The 20,039-nt window shown below is 44.3% G+C and overlaps 1 protein-coding gene across 3 annotated transcripts; it reads left to right on the top strand.

Annotated features, from left to right (window-relative positions):
• Nucleotides 1–460: 460 nt before the first annotated feature.
• On the top strand, nt 461–18,066 carry Commd7 (COMM domain containing 7). 3 transcript variants are annotated; one of them, XM_074074554.1, is made up of 9 exons: nt 461–866; nt 8,640–8,690; nt 8,789–8,891; nt 14,100–14,156; nt 14,238–14,275; nt 14,678–14,768; nt 15,172–15,221; nt 16,347–16,395; nt 17,414–18,066. In XM_074074554.1, exons 1-9 carry the CDS (start codon nt 783–785, stop codon nt 17,488–17,490), a joined length of 600 nt encoding a protein of 199 aa, XP_073930655.1. In that variant the 5' UTR covers nt 461–782; the 3' UTR covers nt 17,491–18,066. The 3 variants fall into 3 exon arrangements, with proteins under 3 accessions (XP_073930655.1, XP_073930656.1, XP_073930654.1); XM_074074553.1 differs by having other exon boundaries at nt 708–866; nt 8,637–8,690; XM_074074555.1 differs by lacking the exons at nt 16,347–16,395; nt 17,414–18,066 and adding an exon at nt 16,455–17,357 and having other exon boundaries at nt 8,637–8,690.
• Nucleotides 18,067–20,039: the final 1,973 nt, after the last annotated feature.

The following is a 20,039-nucleotide window of genomic DNA, read 5'->3' as shown; positions in this document are numbered from 1 at the left end:
AAGGCCCTGAGTTCAAACACTAGTACCACCAAAAAAAAAAAAAGTGGGAGGGGGGGCGGTTTCCTGGAAATGTGTTGGAAATGCAAATTTCAGGTTCACTCCAGGCTTTTTCGGGTGGGGGAGTGGGGGGACAGTAACTGGCACTGTACCAAACCCTCCAGGTGAGTACAGCCTCAGGTCTCAGAGATCAGTCTCCAACGTCGCCAAGAATAGATGGAATGTGGGAGGAAGGGAGGGAGGGAGGGAGGAAGGAAGGAAGGAAGCAGGGAGGGAAAGAAGGAAGGAAGGAGGGAGAGAGGGAGGAAGGGAGGGAGGGAGGGAGGAAGGAAGGAGGGAAGGAAGCAGGGAGGGAGGGAGGGAGGAAGGAAGGAAGGAAGGAAGCAGGGAGGGAAAGAAGGAAGGAAGGAGGAAGGGAGGGAGGGAGGAAGGAGGGAAGGAAGCAGGGAGGGAGGGAGGGAGCTGCGGATTGCATGCTAACAATGATGACAATGACAGTTTTCAGTCAGTGCTTGCGCATCGGGTTCTGTGCTAAAGGGTTTTGGACGCATTGAAGCAGCCACCCCAGGTGTCATTTTGCAGACAGCGACACTGAGGGTCGGAGAACCAAGCGCTCCATCAGGGCAGCCCGCGGGGGGCGGCAGCGCTGGTCTCGGGGCGGCGCGGGGCGGCGCGGGGCGGCGGCCGTGGCGAAAGTGCGTCTGCGGAAGCGCGGCTCGGCGGCGGGAGCAGGAAGCCGGCTAGGCGGCGGCGGCGGCGGCGCGGCCTGGGGGCGGCGGGGCGCCATGGGCCGCCTGCACTGCACGCAGGACCCGGTGCCCGAGGCCGTGGGCGGCGACATGCAGCAGCTGAACCAGCTGGGCGCGCAGGTGGGCCCGGGGGGCCGGGGCGGAGCCGGGCCGGAGGTCGCGGGGTGGGGGTGGGGGAGGGGTCGGGTCGGGGGCGTCCGGAGGCTGCGTGAGTTTGGGGGGAGCAGACCGAGGGCGATTGGGGTGCGTTTGGGTGTTGAGGGTGGATTAGGGAGAGGCTGAGGGGAATGAATGGTGGCCGAGGAGACTTTGGAGAGGGCCAGCGGAGGGGTGGGGCCCAGAGGGGAGGCAGGGGGCTAGGGGGATTCTGGGATCCTACAGGAGGGGCTGAGGGGAGTCCCTGATGAGGCTGAGGCGCTTGGGGCGTTTGGGGAGCGGTGGAAGCTAACATTTGGTAGGGGGCTGAAGGCCCGAGGGAAGGCTGGCATGGGGCAGGTCACCCGGAGTCCGCCGGTGGGTGTCAAGGCCTGGCCAGTCCGGAGTGGGCTCTGGGCCAAAGTTGGCAGCTTCTAGGGTGAGGCTGACGTACAGCCCCTCCCAGTGGATGGGGAGAGCCTGGAAGTCCCCATCCTTGGCGGTGGAGCACCAAACCCCGCTCCTGTTGGGATTGCAGGTGCCTGTAGGGCATCTGCTCCCTACTGGTCGGGATGCCACCCCAATGGGTTAAAATGACAGGTTTCAACCCCCTGTGAACATGCATCTGATTTCCCCCAGTAGGTCCTAACTTCCTTGGACGTTCCCTTCCTCTGCCCCCTGCCTCCCCTTTCATCTCAATGTCCCCTATAATTCCTGGTACAACCCAGAAGGCCTGTATAATGAATAAAGACCAACCTGACTTTTCTGTTAAAGTAATGGCACCCACGGTTATAATGCCCAACGTGTTCTAAGCCTGCATTGTCCAGTAGAAGTACATTGCAAGCCACATTTCTAATTTGACATTTCTTAGTAGCCACATTTAAAAATGAAAAGAGGAGCCATAGCTGAGCACCAGTGGCTCACATCTGTAAACCTAGCTACTCAGGAGGCAGAGATTGGGAGGGTTGTGATTCAAAACCAACAAGGGCAACTAGTTCCTGAGACCCTATTTCAAAAAAACCCATCACAAAAAAGGAATGGTGGAGTGGCTCAAGGTGTACACCCTGAGTTCAACTTCCAGTACTGCAAAGGAAGGAAGAAAGGAGTGAGGGAGGGAGTTTGAGGCCATCCCAGCTAAATAGTTTAGGAGATCCAATTTCCAAAGTCACCAAAGTAAAAATGGACTGGAGGTGTGGTTCAGGCCAGAGCTCCTGCTTTGCAAGTATGAAGCAAACCCTGGGTTCAAACCCCACCCAAAAAAATAAAAATATCAATGAGATACTTTTTTGGGAGAAGGGAAGAGGTGCAGGGGATTAAACTAAGCACACTATCACTGAGCTATTTACCAGTCCTAACATTTTAGTTTTGGGTAGTAAATTTTCTAAGTCTGAAGTATATTTTACACAGACTCATACTTTACACATAGCTCATGGTAGTTGGACAGTACAGTTCCAAGTACTTTTTGAACATTAACTCTGAGTCCCTGGAATTACCCTAGTAGGTAGGCAGTTTTATGACTTCTATTTTACAGGTGAGGAAAATAAATCATAGAGCTGTTAAATAAAAATAGTGTTTTGGGAGTTTGGGGGTAGAGCTTAAATGGGTTCAATCCCCAGCACTTAAAAAAAAAAAAAAAGCTGTTATTTATTGAGCATGATATTTGTGCCAGGCAGGCTTTCAAGTGCTTTATGTTTAACCACTGGACAAGATAGGTGCTAGGTGCTGTTATTATTCCCATTTTACAGAAAAGAAAAATAGCTCAAGGCAATAAACTGATCTGTTTAAGGTCAGGCAGCCAGGAAGTGCTGGAGCCAGGAACTCAGAACAGGATGTCTGACTTCAAAGCTTGGGGAGGCAGCTTAGTGTGTACTTGGCATCACTGTTATGTGGAAGACTTCCATTAGGAAAAGAAAAAAGATTCTGCTGTTGAAAATCTAAGTTTTGTTTTGATTTGAGATAGGGTCTTATTGCCTAAGCCCAGACTAGCCTTGAACTCACTACTCACTATTCTCCTGCCTTAACTTCCTGAGTGCTGGGGATCACAAGAGTGTGCCACCACACCCAGCTGGTTTTTTTTTTTTTTTTTCAATGATGGGATTGAACCCAGGACTTTGAACATACTAGGCAAGCACTTACCACTGAGGTACCTCCACAGTCCTTTTGGTTTTTTTTTTGCTTTTTTTCTTTTTATCCCCATCCCTTTTGTTTTTAAAGTTCAAATGCCAGTACTGCCAAATAAATATCAGAGCCCTACTCATTATCCCACTTTGAAACAAACTAACTTTTTACCTTTGTTGGGCTGGCATAGTGGTTTAAGTGGTAGAGCACCTGCCTAGCAAGCGTGAGGCCCTGAGTTCAAACCCCAATGCTGCAAAGAAAACAAAACCAAAAAACAACAGCACCTTTTACCTTTGTTTTTTTAATACAGAAAGCTAGCTTTCCTTTTTTTTTTTTTTTTTGGTGGTACTGGCATTTGAACTCATGACCTCACTTACTAGACAGGCACTCTACCACTTGGAGCCACTCTGACAGCACTGTTTTGTGTAGGGTGTTTTCAAGATAGGGTCTCAAGAACTATTTGCCCCGCTGACTTTGAACCTTGATTCTCTGATCTTTGCCTCCCAAGTAGCTAGGACTACAGGCGTGAACCACCGATGCCTGGTTTGTTTTTGTTTCTTGACACATGGTCTTTCTATGTAACCTAGGAACTCATGATCCTCTTGCCTCAGCCTCCCGGTGCTGGGATTACAGGAGTTCATTTTTATAAATAGTGCTTTTAAGGAACAGCTTTGTGTAAGTCATCACATATGACTGGAACATATGTGATGGGTATACTTGCAGGGGAATTAACTAGGTCAAAGGCTACAGATTATTTATTTACTCACTTACTTTGGGGTGGTACTGGGGTTTGACCTCAGGGCCTCATTTGTTAGGTAGATGCTCTATCACTTGAACCATCCACCAGCTCTTTTTTGTGTTGGTTATTTTCAAGATAGGGTCTCAGGAACTGTTTGCCCTGACTGGCCTTGAATTGTGATCCAGTGCCCGACTGGGCAGTGGATTATTTAAAAATTTACAGTCCTTCCTGGAGTCATCCACGCAGAGCCTATCTGTGTCCCTCTACTGTCACCAGCACTGTTGTCCTCCTCGAACTTATGTGCTTACAGAACTGATAAGTGAAAAATAGTTATTTCCCTTTACTGATTTGCGTTTCCCTGGTCTAAAAGGACCTGGAGCATCTGTATGTTTACTGTTGAGAACACTTAAGATTTGGATGATACTGGAATAGTCATGGGTGGTATGCATTCCAGAGAGGGGCAACTATGTGGGAATATTTATATTCAGCAAATGCTGTGCACTACAGTATTGGAGATGCTGTGACAGACAATACAAAGCCATGCACGAGAGCTTTCTCTGCTGATATGGCTTGTGTTCCTTATCAAGGTTGCAAATTCTAGGTGTCCCCAGGCAAGCTTCCAAAGGGAGCCTCAGAAGTTAAATCTGGGTAGGTCTCTTTTCTCCTTCTTCCCTTCCTCCCTTCCTCCCTTCCTTTCTTCCTCCCTCCCTTCCTCCCTCCCTCCCTCCCTCCCTCCCTCCCTTTATCCCTTCCTCCTTCTCTCCCTCTTCCTCCCTCCCCCCTCTTCCTCTCTCCCTCCCTCCCTCCCTCCCTTCCTTCCTTCTTCTGTTGCTTGGTCTTTTTTTGTTGTCCTTACAGTGCTGGGGATTAAACCCAGGGACTGGTACAGGCTAAGCAATAGTTTTTTGAAGTTTTGTAGGTTTCCTTTCTTTTTTAAATTTCTAAAGAAAGGACATAAAATTATATGTATTTATCACACACACGTTTTGGAGTACATTGACATAGTTAAATCTAGCCTATTAAATGTATCACTTCACACAGCATCATTTTTATAGTGAGAACTCTTGACACATACTCTCATTTTTATATATATCAACTATAGTCACCATGCCGTATAGCAGAACTCTTGATATTACTCCTCCTATTTTACTGAAATTGTGTATCATTTCGCCAACCCCAGGCAGCCTCCGATAACAACCATTCCATTTTCTGCTTCTACTTTTTTAGATTCCACATATAAATGAGATCATGTGTTAATGTTTGTGTTTTTTCTTTCCAGTGCTGGGGCTTGAACTCAGGGCCTGCACCTTGAGCCACTCCACCAGCCCTGTTTTTGTGATGGGTGTTTTGAGATAAGGTCTCTCGAACTATTTGCCTGGGCTGGCTTCAAACCTCAATCCTCTTGATCTCTGACTCCTGAGCAGCTTGGATTACAGATGTGAGCCACCAGTGCTGGTTCACTTAATTTCTTTTAAATACAAATGGGATCTTCCACAGTCTTCAGCGTAGCATGAGACTGTATAGATTTACCACAATTTAGCTCCATTGTAATGAACTTTAGTTGTGTGTGTGTGTGTGTGTGTGTGTGTGTGTTTGTTTATTGTTGCTATTACTAGAAGCAATTTGTAATGAATATCTTCCCACATGTTTTCTTTTATTACATGTACAAGAATTGCTTAGGATATTAAATGGCTTAATTATTAAAACAAATCCTAGGATAGGTCAAGTGTGCCTAGCATGCTCCAGACTGGGTTTCCCTGCACCACAAAAAAGTATGTTAGGTCAAAGGATCACCATTCAAAGCAAGCCTGAGCAAATAGTTTGGGAGATCCTATCTTGAAAAACCCATCACAAAAAAGGGATGGTGGAGTGGCTCAAGGTATAGGCCCTGAGTTCAAAAACACCAGTACCACAAAAAAGAAAAGAAAAGAAAGAAAGAAATGAAGTGAAAATATGACCAAGGCCACAGAAGGTGTTAGCATTAACCTTGTGGGGAGTGGGTGTGAAGAAGATGTGAAGAAAGATTCTATTTTATATTCTTTTATGTCAGTTCTTTTTAGAAATTTGCACACATGTATTACTTTTGTATGTTCAGAACTACTTTTAAGGGCTGGGAGTGTGGCTCACCAGTAACACCAAAAAAACTCTAGTTTTATTTATTTTTAATTTTTTTGTGGTACTGGGGTTGAACTCAGGCGCTCTCACTTGAGCCACTCCACCAGCCCTTTTGTATTTTGTGTGTTGGGTATTTCTGAGATAGGGTCTTGGAGAACCTTTGCCCTAGCTGGCCTCCAATTGTGATCCTCCTGATCTTTGCCTCTGAGTAGCTAGGATTACAGGTGTGAGCTGCTGGCACCCAACTGGTATTTTTACTTAATTTTACTTGGGTTTGGGGATTGAACTCAGGGCCTCATACATGTATACATGTTAGACAAGCTCTCTATCATGCAGCTATTCCCTCAACTCCTTAGCTCTTGCTTTTTCTTCTTTTTTTTTTCCCTGGTGGTGCTAGGAAATTTTTTAGAATAGGATTTTTTTGTTGAGACAGGGTATCAATATGTAGCCCAGACTGGCCTCAACTTACTTTCTTTTTTTTTTTTTTTGTTGGTACTGGGGTCAGGGCTTTATGCTTTCTAGGCAGGTGCTCTACCATTTGAGCCTTTCCACCAGCCCTACACGTTCAACTTTGAGGACTTTGAAGTGTCTGCCTATATTATTTTTTTTTTAATGTGTTATTCCTAGAAGGTGGATCAAATAGTATCTCTAATTATAGCTAGGATAATTGCTACCATTTGTTTAGCTTCTCACCTGACTCTTTGCCAGAGGTTCTGCATATGCCACCTTTAATATTGTTCTAGAAGCTATGTATTATTATCTTTGTGTTCCCCATGGGAACTGAGACCCAGGGGCTGAGTGACTTGCCCAAGGTCACATGAGTGATCAGTAGAAGAACTGACTCCCATCTGGGTTTTTTAAACTCTGAATTCCTTCCTTCCTTCCTTTCTTTTGTTCATGGATTTGAACTTGGGGCCTTGTGCTTACTAGGCAGGTAAGTGCACTAGCTACCACTTGAGCCACTCCACCAGCCAGTGTTTTTAAACTCTGATGTCTTCGTTTTTCCTACTGTGGCACATACACCACCCTTCGGGAGGGCACATGGAAAAGTAATGATGTCTTTCTCAGTCCCACAGGCTCCTAATAAAAACAGACTTAAACAACAAACTTTTATTTTCATAATTCTGAAGGCCAGGAAGTCCAAGATCAAGTGACAGCCAGTTCAGTTCCTGGTGAAGGCTTTCTTCCTGACTTGCAGAGTACTTCCTTCTTGCTGTGTTCACACACAGTAGAAGAGAAAAAAGTCTGGTGTTTCTTCGTTTTTTGTTTTTAATGGTGCCAGGAATTGAACCTAGCACTTCTCTCAGGCTAGGCAAGCACTGTACTATGAGCTGTACCCCAGCCTTCTTTACCAGCCCTATGGGAGTTAGAATCCTGTTCTTATGGCCTTTATTTTTTCTTTTCTTGGCAGTACTGGAATTTGAACTAAGGGCCTTACTCTTGCTAGGCAGGTGCTCTACCACTTGAGCCACTTGAGCCACTCCATCAGTCCTTTTTTTGTGTGTTGGGTTTCCCCCCCACCCTGGTACTGGAGTTTGAACTCAGGGCCTACATCACCATCCCTTTTTTAGTGAAGAGTTTTTCAAGATAAGGTCTTATGAACTTATTTGTCCAGGCTGGCTTTGAAACGAGATCTTCCTGATCTCTGCCTCCTAGTAGCTAGGATTACAAGCCTGAGCCTCCGAACCCAGCATAGGTTGGATATTTTTGGGATAGGGTCTCATTTTTTGCCCAGGCTGACCTCTAGAGTTACATGTGTGAGCCACTGGCACCTGGCTCTCATGACCTTTTTCACCCTTATCTCTTCATAGCCCCTGCCTCCAAATTTAATCACATTGGGAGTTAGAGCTTCAACATTGGAATTTGTGGGAGACACAAATACTCGGTCCCTAACAAAATGGTTCTAGTAAAAAAGATTAACATTCATAAAACAGTAAGAGACTATTTTAAGAGAGTGTATAATAAAGTTAAAATTTACTGTTTTGTTATACAAGTAGCAAGAAGTTTATTGTGAGGATGGAGAGAACTAGAAAATACTGATAAGCAAAATCATCCATGGTCTTGCCACACAGAAGTAATTGTTCTTAATGTTCTGGAGATTTCCACTTTGAGATCTTGTATGTGTGTGTGTATGTGTACCTGTGTATCCACGGTCTCTCAATATATGTCTGTTGAGTATCCTAATTAAATATTTCTGCTTTTTAGACAATGTAGTACTGCAGATATATTGACAATGCATCAATGCAAGTATATTGTCAGTGGTGGGTATTAGAAATATGGCAACTTTAAGCCAGGCACCAGAGGCTCACCCTGTAATCCTAACTACTCAGGAGGCAGAAATCAGGAGGATCATGGTTTGCTCAAAGCCAGCCTGGGCAAATAGTTCTGTTAGACCCTATCTGAAAAAAACCCTTCACAAAAATAGGGCTGGTGGAGTGGTTCAAGGTGAAGGCCCTGAGTTCAAGACCCAGTACTGCAAAAAAAAAAAAAAAAAAAATATATATATATATATATATATATATACGTATATATATATGTGTGTATATATATACGTATATGTGTGTATATATATATGTATATATGTGTATATATATACGTGTATATATATATACGTGTATATATATATATATATATATACGTATATATATATATACACGTATATATATATATATATAGCAACTTTGATACTGTTCTTCTCTCCCAAGGGCCTACAATTGGGTGGGATGTGGCACACTAACGCAGGAGTAGAAGTTGTACTAATGCTCCATGTTGTTGTGTTACAGCAGTTCTCAGCCCTGACAGAAGTACTGTTCCACTTCCTAATCGAGCCCAAAGAGGTAAAGTATTTTGTAATAAGGAGAATTCCCTAGCGTGGGACTACAGGCCCAAGAAGCTTAGAAGTAAAGGTCTGGTTTGTGCTGTTTCTTCTCTGCAGGTGGAAAGGTTTCTGGCTCAGCTGTCTGAATTTGCCACCACCAATCAGATCAGTCTCAGCCCACTGAGAAGCATTGTGAAGAGCCTCCTCCTGGTTCCAAACGGTGAGTGATCTCAAGAAAGGCTGGAGGCAGAGACTTTACCTGAACATTCCTTTAGTCCATGGAGGCAAACAAGCTTGGGCTGGCACTGAGCCAGAGAATTCAGTAATGAGCCAGAGATGGGTGGGTCTCATAGTCCAGGGAGAATACCCAGGAAAACAGGTAAGTGTAGCACAATTGGCCCTCCTCGATGTGCTTGGGTTCCTCATCTGTGGATTCAAACAAGCTAGGATTGAAAATATTCTAAAAACTATTTGGCTCTATACTGAACACAGACATTTTTTCTGCTCATTCCCTAAACAGTACAATATAACAATTATCCATATAGATTTGCATTATATTAAGTATTGTATGTAATCTAGAGGTTATTTAAAATATATGGGAAAAGGGCTGGTGGATTGGCTCAAGTGGTAGAGCACCTACCTAGCAAGCATGAGGCCTTGAATTCAAACCCCAGTGCTGTCAAAAAAAAAAACCACACACACACACAAACACACAAGAGAATGGATGTAGGCTATATATAAATACTGTGTCATTTTATATAAGGACATCAGCATCTGTGGATTTTCGTACTCTAGAGGTTCTTAGAACCAATACCCTGAGGATGCCAAGGGAAGACTAAAGCAACAAAACTGCTATGCAAAGTCATACAATTCAGAGTTCAGTTTGTGTCCTGGTGGTAGTCTCTTGTCCCTTGAATTTTATTTATTTATTTATTTTGGGGATTTGAACCCAGAGCTTTGCCCACACTAAGAAAACATTCTACCACTGAGCTACGACCCTAACCCAACTAAATTTTTTTAAATGGGGCTATAGCCTAGCATAATGGTGCATACCTGTAATCCTAGCATTTGGGAGACTGAGGCAAGAGGACCTCAAATTCAAGGACAGCTTGGATTCCATAGCATGACCCTGTTTCAAGAAAAGAATAAAAATAAATTAATTAATTAAATAAATATATACATACATAAATATGGGACTAGGTTTTTTTTTTTTATTCTGGTTAACATAAATAACAAAATGTACCATTTTAACCACTTGGGGCTTATATTTTGTGTGCCTTTTTTCATTCATGTCCTTAGGAATTCTTTTTTTTTGATGGATATAGGGTTCGAACTTAGGGCTTCATACTTTCATGCATCTAAAGCAGGTGCTCTACCACTTTAGCCACACTGCCAGTCCATTTTACTCTGGTCATTTTGGAGGTGGAGTCTCACAAACTAGTTGCCTGGGCTGGCCTCCAACTACAATCCTCCTGATCTTAGCCTCCCAAGTAGCTAGGATTACAGACATGAGCCACTGGCACCCAGGTATAGATTCTTCCTTAGGAAAACAGAAAAATGAACTTAGCCCTTCATCTTCGTAATGCTTGTGCAGTTACTTGTAGAAGTTCAGTTTGGTAGAGTTGAAGGGCCTTAAGAACCCACCAGATCTCTTTTTCCCCTCTAGTCAGTGTGTCCAAAAATAAAAGACTTCATCGATCAGAGTCAGAAAATCCTGTTCCCAGATGGTGGCTCATGCCTGTAATCCTGGCCAGACCAGGCAAATAGTTTGTGAGACTCTTATCTCAAAAACACCTAAACCAAAAAAATGCTGGTGGAGTATCTCAAGTGGTAGAGCCCCTGCCTAGCAAGTGTGAGGTCCTGTGTTCAAACTCCAGTATCACATAAAAAAGAAAATCCTGTTCCCCTCTCCCCAGCTCTCTCTCTCTCTCTCTCTGTCTCTCTCTCTCTCTCTCTCTCTCTCTCTCTCTCACACACACACACACACACATGCGTGCACATGCACGCCACACACATCTCAGGCTCTGAAATGTCATGCAATAAAGAAAAGAGCTGGGCTGGTGCAGTGGCTCAAGTGGTACAGTGATTACCTAGCAAGCAAGAGGCCCTGAGTTCAAGCCACAGTGGGCCCCCCCCCAAAAAAAAAGGAGCTTAAACAGCACCTGTGAAGCAGTGAACCCGTGGAGCCTTTCTTTTTTTGAGGAGTAGGAACAAGGCGAGTTTCAAGTAAAAGTTTTGTAAGGTGTTGATCTTTTGTTCTGTTTTTTTAGTGCTGGGAATCATTGTCTTACAGCTTTAAAAATGTCTTTTCATTGCTGGGCACTGGTGGCTCACACCTATAATACTAGCTACTCAGGAGGCAGAGATCAGGAGGATCGAGGTTCAAAGTCAGCCTGAGCAAAATAGTTCAACAGACCCTATCTCAAAAAAACTCATCACCAAAAAGGGTTGGTGGAATGGCTCAAGGTGTAGGCCATGAGTTCACACCCCAGCACCAAAAAAGAATCAGATTTATCATTTCATTCCTGAATACCTAATTATCTTTCTCTAAAAGATAACCACAAGGCCATTATCATATCTAAATGGAAAATATGCAGTCAGTGATCAAGTTCCCCATTGTCTCCTGCATTGCATTTGTTTATGGTTGGTCCCTGTCAGGATCCAGATAGGGCCTGTCCTGCATTTGGTTGCTGTGTGGCCCTCCTGCCCTCACTCCCTTGCGTGTTCACTGTGGCTACTGAAGAACTGAGAGACCTTAAGCCATGTTCCTTAACCTTTCTGAGAATCAGTTTCTTCATCTATAAAATGGAGCTGAGCGGATTCCTCATACTCGCTGTCAGAAGGATGGGAAAAAGTAATAAATGTGAATTGCTCGCTTCATGGACTAGTAGCTGCCCTGCTGCTGTTACGACTGTCACTATCATTATGTATTATCTCCTACAGAGGATTCCAGATCATTTGAGAGTAGGGACACTTTTTGTGAGTGGTGGCTCACAACTGTAATCCTAACTACTTGGGAGGCTGAGATTGAGAGGATTGTAGTTTGAGGCCAGTCCAGCAAATAGTTTATGAGACCTCATCTGTAAAGTAACCAGATCAAAAAAATGGACTGGAGGTGTGGCTCAAGTAGCAGAGCACCTGCCTAGCAAGCATGAGGGCCTGAGTTCAAACCCCAGTCACACCCAAAAGGAAGGAGGGAAGGACAGGGGAGGGGAGGGAGGGATGGAAAGAAGGAAGGAAGGAAAGGAAGGAGGGAGGGAGGGAGGAAGGAACAAAGGAAGGAAGGAAGGCTGGATGGAAGGCTGGCCAGCCTAGCCCTAAAAGGCTATGAGTGAGAGGCAGTGTCATTTTTTTTTTTTTAATTGTAGGACTGGGAGGGGTTTTTTTTGTTTTTGTTTTTAAAGTTTTAGCAAGGATTTATTTTAGTATGACAGGATAAAGTATAAACAAGGGCAGGGGAGGAAAAGAGAGAGAAACATTTCCTGTTCCCCCAAAGTTACCCTTTTCTCTCTTTTTTTTTTTTTTGGCAGTACTAGGGTTTGAACTCAGGGCCTCGAACTTGCTAGGCAGACGCTCTACCACTTGAGCCACTCCCCCAGCAGGACTGGAAGGTTTTTAACTCAGGGCTTCTCATTGCAAAGCAGGCACTGTACCACTTGGTTATTTTGGAGATGGAGTCTTGTGAACTATTTACCTGGGCTGGCCTGAACCACAATCCTCCTGATCTCTGCCTTCTGAGTAGCGTGAGCCACCGGTGCCCAGTTTATTCCTGTATTTTGGTGTTGGGGATTGAACTGCGGGCTTCGTGCATTATAAGCTGATGCTCTGCCACTGAGCTATACCCCAGACCCTGTAATTGTTGATTATATAATTTGCCAATTTTTTCCTTAAAAAACTTACTCTTTCTGATCTTCAGTTTCCTGGCAAATTAAAGGTTACAGTAATAATCCCCACTTCTCAGTATTTTGGGATCATCAAGCAAAATATTGGATCTGGACACTAGGTATGGTGGTCCATACCTGTAATCCCAGCACTCAGGAGGCTGAGGCAGAAGGATCTTGAGTTCAAGCCCAGCAAGGCTGTGCCTCAAAAAGAAAAGAAAAAAAGAAAGAACTCAATCCCCAGTGCTGTAAGAGAATAAATAAATAAACAAATAAATAAATAGACCTAAAAAACCAAGGAGCTGTACTTGATAGTTGTGAGTTAATTGGATTGCCTAGGAAACAGCCACCTTCTCCAGAGTCTTTATGGCCTAGGTGTCCTGGGGTCTTGCCTTTTTTATTTCGCTGTGGCTTCCTTGCTTAGTCTGATTTTGGAGATAAAAGATTTCCTCTCTTTGTTTAAGGAGTTGATTTTGCAGGGCACAAATAGCCTTCAGGATTGTTTTTCTGGAGTAAAGTGGGGGTGGGGAATTGAGTTTAGAGTGTAGGTTCAGGACCCTCCCTTGATAGGGGGATATGTTATTCTTTAATTAATTAAGCACCTTTTGGTGATTAAGAAGTAGGAAATTTTAAAGTAGTTGCCAAATTATGGTTCTAGGCTGCAGCCTGAAGTTTAAATGTTGAGAAGCCCAGAATGCTGGCCATACTTTGTTCTCAGGAGTTGGTGCCTGGGAGCAGAACAAAACAGGCCTGTGGGGAGTGTCTCAGGCTTCTGAGGGGAAGCTGTCATAGCCCTCCTGGAAGTGACTTGTGAATTGCGGAGGCCAACCTGTTTAGCCCATCTTGGTACTGCATGAAAGCTGATTTCATAAAATAACGCCTTTCAATGGAACTTTCTAGGCAGATGGAAATGGCCTAATCTGCACTAGTACAGTGATTATTGACCTGTGCAGATGTTGAGCACTTAAAACAGCCAGTGCCCCCAAGGAATGGAATTTTAATTTTATTTATTCATTCATTCATTCGTTGGTTCATTCATTTTCAGACAGGGTCTTGCCATGTTGCCCAGACAGGTGTTCTTCCTGCTTAGTAACTGGAACTACAGGTGCACAGCATCCTGCCTAGCTTTTACTTAATTTTAATTAACATTTTAGTGACCATATGCAACAAGTGGCTACACATTGCTTCATGCAGCACTAGACTGTTGCCCTGTGCCCAGGCTGCCATCCAGTTCCCCAGGCCTCTTTGCCCAAGAAATCTGTAGGCTTTCATTCCTCGCTTCTGTTACCTGCCCCACATGCAGTCTTTTCTGTTGTCTTCATCAGGGGTGAGTATTCCTGTAGTGCAATAAACAAGCTCCTTGTCTTGCCCTACTGTTTCAGAGTATATTTTCTCCCAGCTGACTTGAGAATACACATTCCCTCTGTCTTCTTTGCCATGTACATTGTGCCTGTCGCACACTTATTGCCCACTGATTCATTCATTTACCCTTTTACTTTTATGATTTCTCTCTCCCCGCCTCTGGGCCCCCCCACCCACCCACCCAGGTGCCTTGAAGAAGAGCCTCACTGCAGAGCAGGTCCGGGCGGATTTCATAACTCTGGGTAGGTCATTACTCAGGGTTGCCCAGGGAGAGGGCCTCTGAGCTTTTTATTATGTTAATGAACCCTTCTGTTCTCCTACAGGTCTTAGTGAGGAGAAAGCCACTTACTTTTCTGAAAAGGTATAATGCCTCTTAATCAAGGTTAAGATCTTTGGCTTTTATTTTGTGAAAAAAAAAAAAAAAAATGCTGAGCAAGGCAAAACTATCATCTCCTTACTTCATTTGGTCTCACACAAATGACACACATGGTGCTTTTAACCAACACTGTTTAGTGTATTGCTAATTTTTTTCACTCTGATTTGACTGAATATCAGTGTCATATAGTTTTTGCTCCAACATGAATTAAATCTTGGAACAAAGAGAAGGAATTTATGTTGGGTTCCCCCTGGATATGTGTATATGGGCTCAGCCCTCGGTTCTGCATTCATCCCACGCAAACATTGCTGTGGGCAATGTTTGGGACAGAATGAAGTGGGGAGATTGGTCACTCATGATGACTTTGGCTTTTTGCCTTTGTTCCAGTGGAAGCAGAATGCCCCAACCCTTGCCAGATGGGCCATAGGTCAGACCTTGATGATCAACCAGCTTATCGATATGGAGTGGAGGTTTGGAGGTAACAGTTACAGCCAGTCCCCAGGACTGACCCTGGGTGGGGTTGCAGAGGCTTTGGAGAGCCTGGGTGGGAGGATACATCTTTGGTCTCAAACAATAGCTGTCTATGGACAGTCTGCAAAATTGGGGTCTCATGCTTGTAATCCTAGCTAATCAGGAGGCAGAGATCAGGAGGATCACGGTTTGAAGCCAGTCTGGGCAATACTTCAGGGGACTCTATCTTAAAAATACCTAACACAAAAAAAGACTGGGGGAGTGGCTCAAGTGGTAGAGCACCCACCTAGACAGCATGAAGCCCTGAGTTCAAGCACAATACTACAAAAAATATAAATAAATAAATAAATAAATAATTGGGATCTTCAGAGAAAGTCCTCAGTCATTTAATTTTTTCTTTTGCATCACAGTTACATCTGGGAGCAGTGAATTGGAGAAAGTGGGAAGTATTTTTTTACAAGTAAGTCTTCTTCTGATCTGTGAAAATGGGGAGATTTTTGACTTAGTAAAAAATTGTAATAGGGCTGCTGAAGTGGCTCAAGTGGTAGAGTGGCTGCCTAGCAAGTGCAAGGCTCTGAGTTCAACCACCAGTACTGCCAAAAAAAAAAATTGTTAGAGCCTTGCATGGTGGGGCACTCTTGTAATAATCCCAGCATTCTTGAGGCTAAGGCAGAAGGATCATGAGTTTGAGGCCAGCAAAACCCTATCTCAGAAATAAATAAGCTGGGCACTAGTGGCTCACATCTGTAATCCTAGCTACTTGAGAGACTGAGGTTAGGAGGATTAAATTTTGAGGCCAGGCAGGGAAAATAGTTTGAGAGAACCCCATCTCCAAAAATAACCAGAGCAGGACTAGAGGTGTGGCTCAAGCAGTAGAGTACCTTCTTTGCAAGCACGAACCCGAGTTCAAACTCCAGTTCCACAAAAAATAATAATAAACAAAAATGTTTGGCCAGGTACTAGTGTCTCATGCCTGTAATCCTAGCTACTCAGGAGGCAGAGATCAGGAGGATCACAATTTGAAGCCAGTCTGGGCAAGACTGTATCTCAAAAAAAACCCAACACAAAAAAGGGCTGGTGAAGTGGCTCAAGTGGTAGAGCATCTGCCTAGTAAGGTAGAGGCCCTGAGTGCAAGCTCCAGAACCACCAAAAAAAAAATAATAATAATTGTGTCCAATATCCATTGGGTTTCTTAAAGTATTCATGTAAGTGAATGTCCTGCTAAAGTGCCCTGTACATCTCAGAGCAAGTGTGGTCAGCGAAGGATGTGGTCACTGACATGGCTTTCAGATTAACAGATCCTAATATTAGTCATAAATGTTCAGTTCTTCCTGGAATCAGGGAATGGTTAGAATTTGTGGTGGTGGATGATCCAGGCCCTTTTTGTGTAATTCTCAAGGTAAAACTGATGCTGGAGGTTGGGGTGTAGTCCAGCGGTACATAGTGAGTACATACATAGCATGTGTGAGGTCCCTGGGGTAACTCAATGGTTGGAGGCCAGAGGGTTTGGGGGATTTTTTTTGTCTAGTTGTCATCTTTTAATTTTTAATTTGTATTTTTTCTTTCTTTATTTTCTTTTAACTAGTTAAAGTTGGTGGTTAAGAAAGGAAACCAAACAGAAAATTTGTATATAGGTGAGTCAGGATTCCCATTTGAATCTTTCCATCTCTCTGTGTTCTCTTCTGGGGGCCAGGTTGATGAAGCTGCCCACAAGCCATCCTGCAGAGACCAGGTTATCATGAAGCTGTGGAGTCCATTCCCCTGCCTTTCCAGTCCTGCTGCCAGGACTGGGGTATGGCTCAAGTGGTAGAGCTCCAGGCCCTGAGTTCAATCCTTAGTGCTAAGCAGCTGCAAGCAGGGTGGAGAACCCCCAGTAGTATATCCTTTTTGAAAAAGGGAATGGCTAGGAAGCCCACTAAAGGCAAGAAATGCCTCAGGGCTATGAATTAGGCATTTGCATTTTAATATCCTCCCTCCTTTTTATAGAGCTGAGAGCCTTTTATGTTCAAGGCTCTTGGTTCTTTATTGTGATCAATTACCCATCAAGAACTTCTTACTAGACAGAGCCAGTGGCACATGCCTGTAATCCTAGCTATGTGGGAGGCTGAGATTGAGAGGATCATGGTTCAAGGCCAGCCAGGGCAACTAGTTTGTGAGACCCAATCTCCAAAATAACCAGAGCAAAATGGACTGGAGGTGTGGCTTAAGCAGTAGAGTGCCTGCTTTGGAAGCGAGAGGCCCTGAATTCAAACACCAGTCCTACCAAAAGAAAAAAAAAAGTGGTGGGTGGGGGGTGACGCCAGTGGCTCACACCTGTAATCCTAACTACTCAGGAGACAGAGATCAGGAGGATCTCGGTTTAAAGCCAGCCCCAGCAAATAGTTCTCCAGACCCTGTCTTGAAAGGAAACATCACAAAAAAGGGCTGGTGGAGTGACTCAAGGCCCTGAGTTCAAACAAGGAAATACCCAATACAAAAAAAGGCTGGCAAAGTGACTCAAGTGGTAGAGCACCTGCCTAGCAAGTATGAGGCCCTGAGTTCAAACCCCAATACTGCTAAAAAAGAAAAAAACTCTCTGGGTGGAAATGAATTTTCTTGGGTAATGCTGTGGAATTAGAAATACTTACCTAAAGCTGAATTTTCTCTCTCCAGAATTAACCTTGCCTCAGTTCTACAGCTTCCTGCATGAGATGGAACGAGTTAGAACGAGCATGGAGTGTTTCAGCTGATCTCTGTCCCTGTCCCCTGTATCTTCTCCTGGACTCTTTCCTCGTGACTGCTCTGAGAGGCACCTCCCTCAGGCCTGCAGGACCCGTGGGCCCCTGCTGCCTTCTTGGGAGCCCAGGTGCAAAAGGTTTCTGAAAAGCAACAGGATTAAGTTGAGCCCTGCACAATTCCCCTGTATACTTGTTCAGAGAATACCACCACCTGTCTCAGGGAATAAGTTAGACAGCTATTGCATCTCAGATTGGCGGGGATGGGGGGTGGGGGGAATGGAAGGGGAAAGATAAATTGCCACCTCCCCCATCAAAATCAAAGCTCCAGAATAAACAAATAGTGCCTGTCACTCAACATAATACACTGATCACCCTCCTCTCCCAAAAAGCAAGAGCTTGTTTGTGGCTAAGAGTGGGGTGGGTTGTATGTATGAGGTGTCCTGTCTGTTTCTACTCTATGTATTGGTGGTGATGGTGATTGGCAGGCAGTTTTCTGTTGTAGCATGTTTTGGTTCCAGCTGACTACCTCTGTTGGTTGGATGATGAATAATGATGATAATTAATAATAAAAAAAGGTTCTAAAGAAAAGGTCTGAATTTGGTTGTCTTTCTACATGTATCAGAGTAATCTGAAGCCAGGCCTGGTGGTGTATATCTGCAATCCCAGCACTCAGGAGGCTGGGGCAGGAAGATGGCCAGTTAGAAGCTAGCCTGGGCTACATACATAGTGAAACTCTGTCTCAAAATAAAAACAGGAAAAAAATTATGTTTCTTGTTTTGGTAAAGGACCAGGGTATTCAGTGAGATCAGCTGTGGTCCAAAGTTAGACTTCCTTAAGAGCCATTCTGAGGTTAAAAGCATTGCAAGTGAATTCCCCCAACCTATCCAGAGAACATTCCTCCTCTTCCTCAGAATTTTATTAAAGTTTGAATAGCTAGTGCATACTCAAGATTCACAAGATTCACTATAAAGTGAATCTTTGCACCCTCATCCTCCAGTTACTAGTCTGCCCAGAGGCAGCCACTGCTAGTTTATTCCACATTCTGGAGATATTTCTTGCATTTGCAAATTCTGTGTGAATCGTTTGACTTTTCTCCCCACACAAATGGTCACATGGTGTACATACCATCCTGTACCGTGCTTTTTCCCACTGAACTTGGAAAGCATATGGGAACAGCTACCTCATTCTTTGTCATAAACACTTGTTTCTTCAAGTGAATGAGTTTCCTGCTCATAGGTGTTTAGGTTCTCATTCTTTTATAAGCAGTGCTACAACTGAGTAACCTAGTAAAGTATATGTGTCATTTTGCACATATGGAAGAATGTTTATATAGATGGATGTAGAGTTGCTGGGTCACAGCCTGGTGTGATGGTTCACGCCTGTCATCCCAGCTACTCCCAGCAGCTCTACTTGAGGTGAAAGCAGAGGATGGAGAATTGGAGGCCAGCCTGGGGAAAGTTATCAAGACTGTCTCATTGGATGCCGGTGGCTCACACCTATAATCCTAGCTACTCAGGAGGCAGAGATCAGGAGGATCTTGGTTTGAAGCCAGCCTGAACAAATAGTTCATGAGACCCTATCTCGAAAAAACCCGGACTCAAGTGGTAAGAGTGCCTGCCTAGCAAGCATGAAGCCCTGAGTTCAAAACCCCCGTGCCACCAAAAAATAAATATATAAAATAAAAACAAAGGGCTGGTAGAGCACTTGCCTAGCAAGCTTGAGGCACCCTTGGTTCAAGCACCAGTAGTGAAAAAAGAGTTGGGTCACAGAGTATGTCCATTTATGAGAGTATAAGTATTTACTTGGTCCCCCCTCCCATGTAGAAACAGTAGAATGTTCCTTTTGTCTTTTTCAGCAGTACTGGGGTTTGAACTAAGGTCTTAAGTGCTTGGGAGCTGAGCTTTCTATCACCTGTGCCATGCCCCCAGCCCTTTTTGATCTGATTATTTTGGAGATAGGATCTCCTTTTTTGCCCAGGCCAGCCTGGACCGTGATCCTCCATCCCAGATTCCTGCCATTTCTGGAATGACAGGGGCACATCACCACACCCAGTTTTTTTCCATTGAGATATCTCACTAACTTTGTTCCCAGGCTGTCCTCTAACCATGATCCTCCTTATCTCTGCCTCCCAAGTAGCTAGGTGTGAGCCTCTGGCACTTAGCTTTTTTTTTCTTTTTTCTTTTTTCTTCAGTGCTGGGGATCAAACCCAGGTCTTGTACATACTAGGCAAGCACTCTACCACTGAACTATGTACCCAGCCTTAGGGGTTTTTTTTGTTGTTTTTTGTTTTTGCAGTACTGGGGCTTGAATTCAGGCCACTGCACCAGCCCTTTTTTTGTGATGGGTTTTTTGAGATAGAGTCTTGAGAACTATTTGCCCAGGCTGGCTTCGAACCTCAATCCTCCTGATCCCTGCCTCCTAAGTAGCTAGGATTACAGGCATGAGCCAGGGCACCCAGCCCAGCCTTAGGTTTTTTGAAACAGTCTCACTACGTAGCTCATGCTAGTCTCAACCTTGCAATCCTCTTTCCTCAGCCTCCGAAATACTTGGATAACAGGCAT

This window comes from Castor canadensis, chromosome 5, assembly GCF_047511655.1.
Source record: "Castor canadensis chromosome 5, mCasCan1.hap1v2, whole genome shotgun sequence".
NCBI classification, from domain to species: Eukaryota; Metazoa; Chordata; class Mammalia; order Rodentia; family Castoridae; genus Castor; species Castor canadensis.
The sequence above is the reverse complement of the archived record's forward strand: the minus strand, read 5'-3'. Positions and strand labels throughout refer to the sequence as shown.